The sequence below is a fragment of the Elephantulus edwardii genome, unplaced genomic scaffold, assembly GCF_000299155.1.
Source record: "Elephantulus edwardii isolate Elephantulus edwardi_28Jun2011 unplaced genomic scaffold, EleEdw1.0 scaffold00239, whole genome shotgun sequence".
In the NCBI taxonomy this organism is placed as follows: Eukaryota; Metazoa; Chordata; class Mammalia; order Macroscelidea; family Macroscelididae; genus Elephantulus; species Elephantulus edwardii.
Window position 1 is genome coordinate 1,022,140 of NW_006399989.1, and position 3,261 is coordinate 1,025,400.

General features: G+C 41.6%; 1 protein-coding gene across 1 annotated transcript in view; it reads left to right on the top strand.

The window, feature by feature from the left end:
* PHF8 (PHD finger protein 8) overlaps window positions 1–3,034 on the top strand; it is a 213,742-nt gene extending 210,708 nt beyond the window's left edge. Inside the window, exons 21-22 of the mRNA XM_006898883.1 lie at window positions 1,675–2,002; window positions 2,946–3,034. Of these exons, the coding sequence (XP_006898945.1) occupies window positions 1,675–2,002; window positions 2,946–3,034 (417 nt within the window). The remainder of the gene's footprint in view (window positions 1–1,674; window positions 2,003–2,945) is intronic.
* Window positions 3,035–3,261: the final 227 nt, after the last annotated feature.

Below are 3,261 nucleotides of genomic sequence, written 5' to 3' on the forward strand. Positions count from 1 at the left end.
GGAGAAGAGATAGAAGTTGTTAACAGTTACATCTTGCTCGGCTCCACAATCAACACTTTTGGTACCAGCAGTCAGGAAACCAAAAGGCAAATTGCGTTGGGTAAATCTGCTGTCAGGAACCTCTCCAGAGTATTGAGAAGCAACACTGTCAGTCTAGAGACCAATGTGCAGCTGCCATGGTCTTCACAATTACTGGCTATGCATCAGATAGCTGAGCAATGACTAAGAATGATAGAAGAAGAATCTATGCCTTTGAGTTGTGGTGCTGGAGAAAAGTATTGAACATGCCATGGACTGCCAAAAAAACAATAGGTCTATCTTGGAAAAGATGACCAAGTTTCTCCTTGGAGGTTAGAATTTTGAATCTCCATCTCACATACTTTGACCATGTGGCCAGGAGGGACCAATCCTTGGAGAAGGACATCATGCTTGGAATGGTGGAGGGACAGTACATGAGAAGACCCCAGATGAGATAGATTGATACAGTAACTAGGGCAATTGGGGTTGGTGTGTCAGAGTCAATGAGACTGGCTCAGGACAGGGGAGGCTTTAGAGCTCTTGTACCTAGGGTCACTATGAGTTGCAGGGGACTTCACGGCACATAACAACATTATACAGTAGATAGTGGAGTCCTATAGCAATAGATGGACAAGATCAAAGGCATTAGAAGAAGTGACACAACTCCTTATGCATCCCTCATGTCTAAAATAAGTTAAGACCTGGTGACCTAGAGGATTTTTTAAGTTCTCTGTTAAAAAAAAAAACCAAAACCAAACAAAACAAAAAACACAGGCCAGGAAGAGAAACCATTGTAAGAGTTGAAGATAGAATATTAATTTACCACTTACTGATTTTCTACTTAGTGCCATGTGTTTTTAAATTATTTAAATTATTTCCCAATAACCCTGAAAACTGTATTATGTTCCTTATTTTAGAGATGAGGCAGCTAAGATTTATAAAGATTAAGAACTTGACCAAGATAATCCATTTAAGAAGGTGAAAGCCCAGATTTAAACTTACATTTTCTTCATTTCAAATATGGCAATTACAATCTGGAATAAGACATGCATTGCAAAGCGAATTTAGAGGAGCAAGAGGGAAGAAAATGTGTATCAAGTAATGAATGAAAACCCATCCTCTCTGTAAACGTCCACGAAAATCCCAATTAAAAAAAATTTAAAAGCCCCAAACTTAACACCTTTTCTACTTTTAGATCTTCCATCTTGAAATTTGCAGGGTCTAGGCTGAATATTGGACTCAGCTACTTTTCACATTTAAAGCTTTGAGCTCAAGTTACTTAATATCCCTGTATCTCGGTTTGCTCATCTTGAAAATGCTAATTTTTCTTTCTCTGGGCTGTTAATGAGAATTAAATGAGATAAAGAATACATAAGCTCCTCAGGTGCAGGCATAAATTTAGCCATAAAAGTGTCCAGTAGCAGTGCTAGGAATGAAACTCTGATTTCCTAATTCATTAGCCAAAGAGATGACTTCAGATAATGGAAAGTGTGTGTGAAACCCAGTTGGTTATTCAGGTTAGGCTAAGAAGGTACGTTACAAAAAAAAAAAGAAGGTACGTTACAGAATTATGTTGACCATTGTACAATTCTTTTTCTGGATTACTTTCTTTTTTCTACTTTTGAACTTTCCCCTCCTACGTGGCATATGTTTCAGGAGCTACAGAAGACCCAAAAGAAGAAATATGTTAAGAAGAAGCCTTTTATGAAGGAGTTAGAACAGCCTCACTCTCAAGACTCCAGTCTCAACCTGGGAACACCAGCCCCACCTCTGGCTACTACACCCCAGGTTTTCAACCCTCTGCCTACTCCTGAGCCTAAACAAGACGCCCTCTCAGGAAGCCTTGCTGACCACGAGTATACTGCTCGTCCCAATGCCTTTGGCATGGCCCAAGCAAATCGCAGCACCACACCCATGGCCCCCGGTGTCTTCTTGACCCAGCGGCGCCCTTCAGTTGGCTCCCAGAGCAATCAGTCAGGACAAGGTACAACTACCATATGGTTGTAAAACTGAGAAAGAACTTAAGGCCACCTACTCCCAACTCTTAAATGTTATCATAGATGAGGACATCAGGAGAGATAGTTAAGGAGAATTTAAGAGGTTTGGACTTGATCCCGTAAGCCATGAAAGTCACATTCACTGACTTTAAACAGAGAAAAAAGATTAGGTTTGGGTTTAGAAAGACTCTTCTAGTGACCAGAGTCGAGAGTGAAGTGAAAATGTGAAGTCTAAGGATGAGATGGATTTAGAAAAGAATGAAGAGAGGCTGAGGCAAAGGAATTAGAGAGATGAAGGGGGATATTGATCAAATATGTAAGAAGTAAAGTAGAATATGAGAGGTGATTAGATATGTAAGTAGGAGAAGAGACGAGAGAGAGGACACAGGCCCCTTCTTTTTCTCATGTTTGCCCTCAAAGTCCAGTCCCTACAGTGTTCAGCTGAAAAGTAAATAGGTCATTTTGACATTAGAATGTTGGGGATAGAAATTTCTAATGAAGCAAAGCCATGAGGATAATCGCTTCAGTTATACTAAGCTATCATCATTAGCCAGGCACATGTCCTATCCTAATGGTAAGAATTGTGGTAAGAATTAGCATACACAAATGCAGGATCACCTCTCTATAGAATTAAGGAGGTCAAATGATTGTGTTTAAAGCAGACAGAAAAAAAAACCTTTGCAGATCATAACCAGGAAAGAGTTCATAGCTCCTTCAAGAGGATGTAGGAAGGCTAGTGAAGGCATGTGATAGAAGTAGTAGTTCTTGCCCAAGGTAGACTAGAAGCCTGGCCTAAGGCGAGAGAGGTTTATTGAACAAAAAAAAAAAAACAAGGGGAGGTGGCTTAAGGATATTTGCTGTCACAGTTGCTGCTAAAGCCCTCCCCCAAGCTGTTGGGGGAACCTTTCTTACCTCTACCTTCCCCCACAGGAAAGCGTCCCAAAAAGGGCCTGGCCACAGCAAAGCAGAGACTCGGCCGTATCCTGAAAATCCACAGAAATGGCAAACTCCTTCTGTGAGCCCCCTTATGTCCTGTCCACCACCCCTTTACCCCCATGATCTTCTCCATTGTTGACTCTCGGTATACTCCTGAATTTTATCTGCCCCAGGCAAAGTGCTGAGGCGCATTGTCCTGCTTTTTTGGAACTGACCGAAGGCTTGGACTTCTGTGGACCCCTGCACCAACTCCTTTCCCCACCTCCACTAGAGCATCTTGCCTTCTCCATACCCTTGAGTAGCAGGTAAA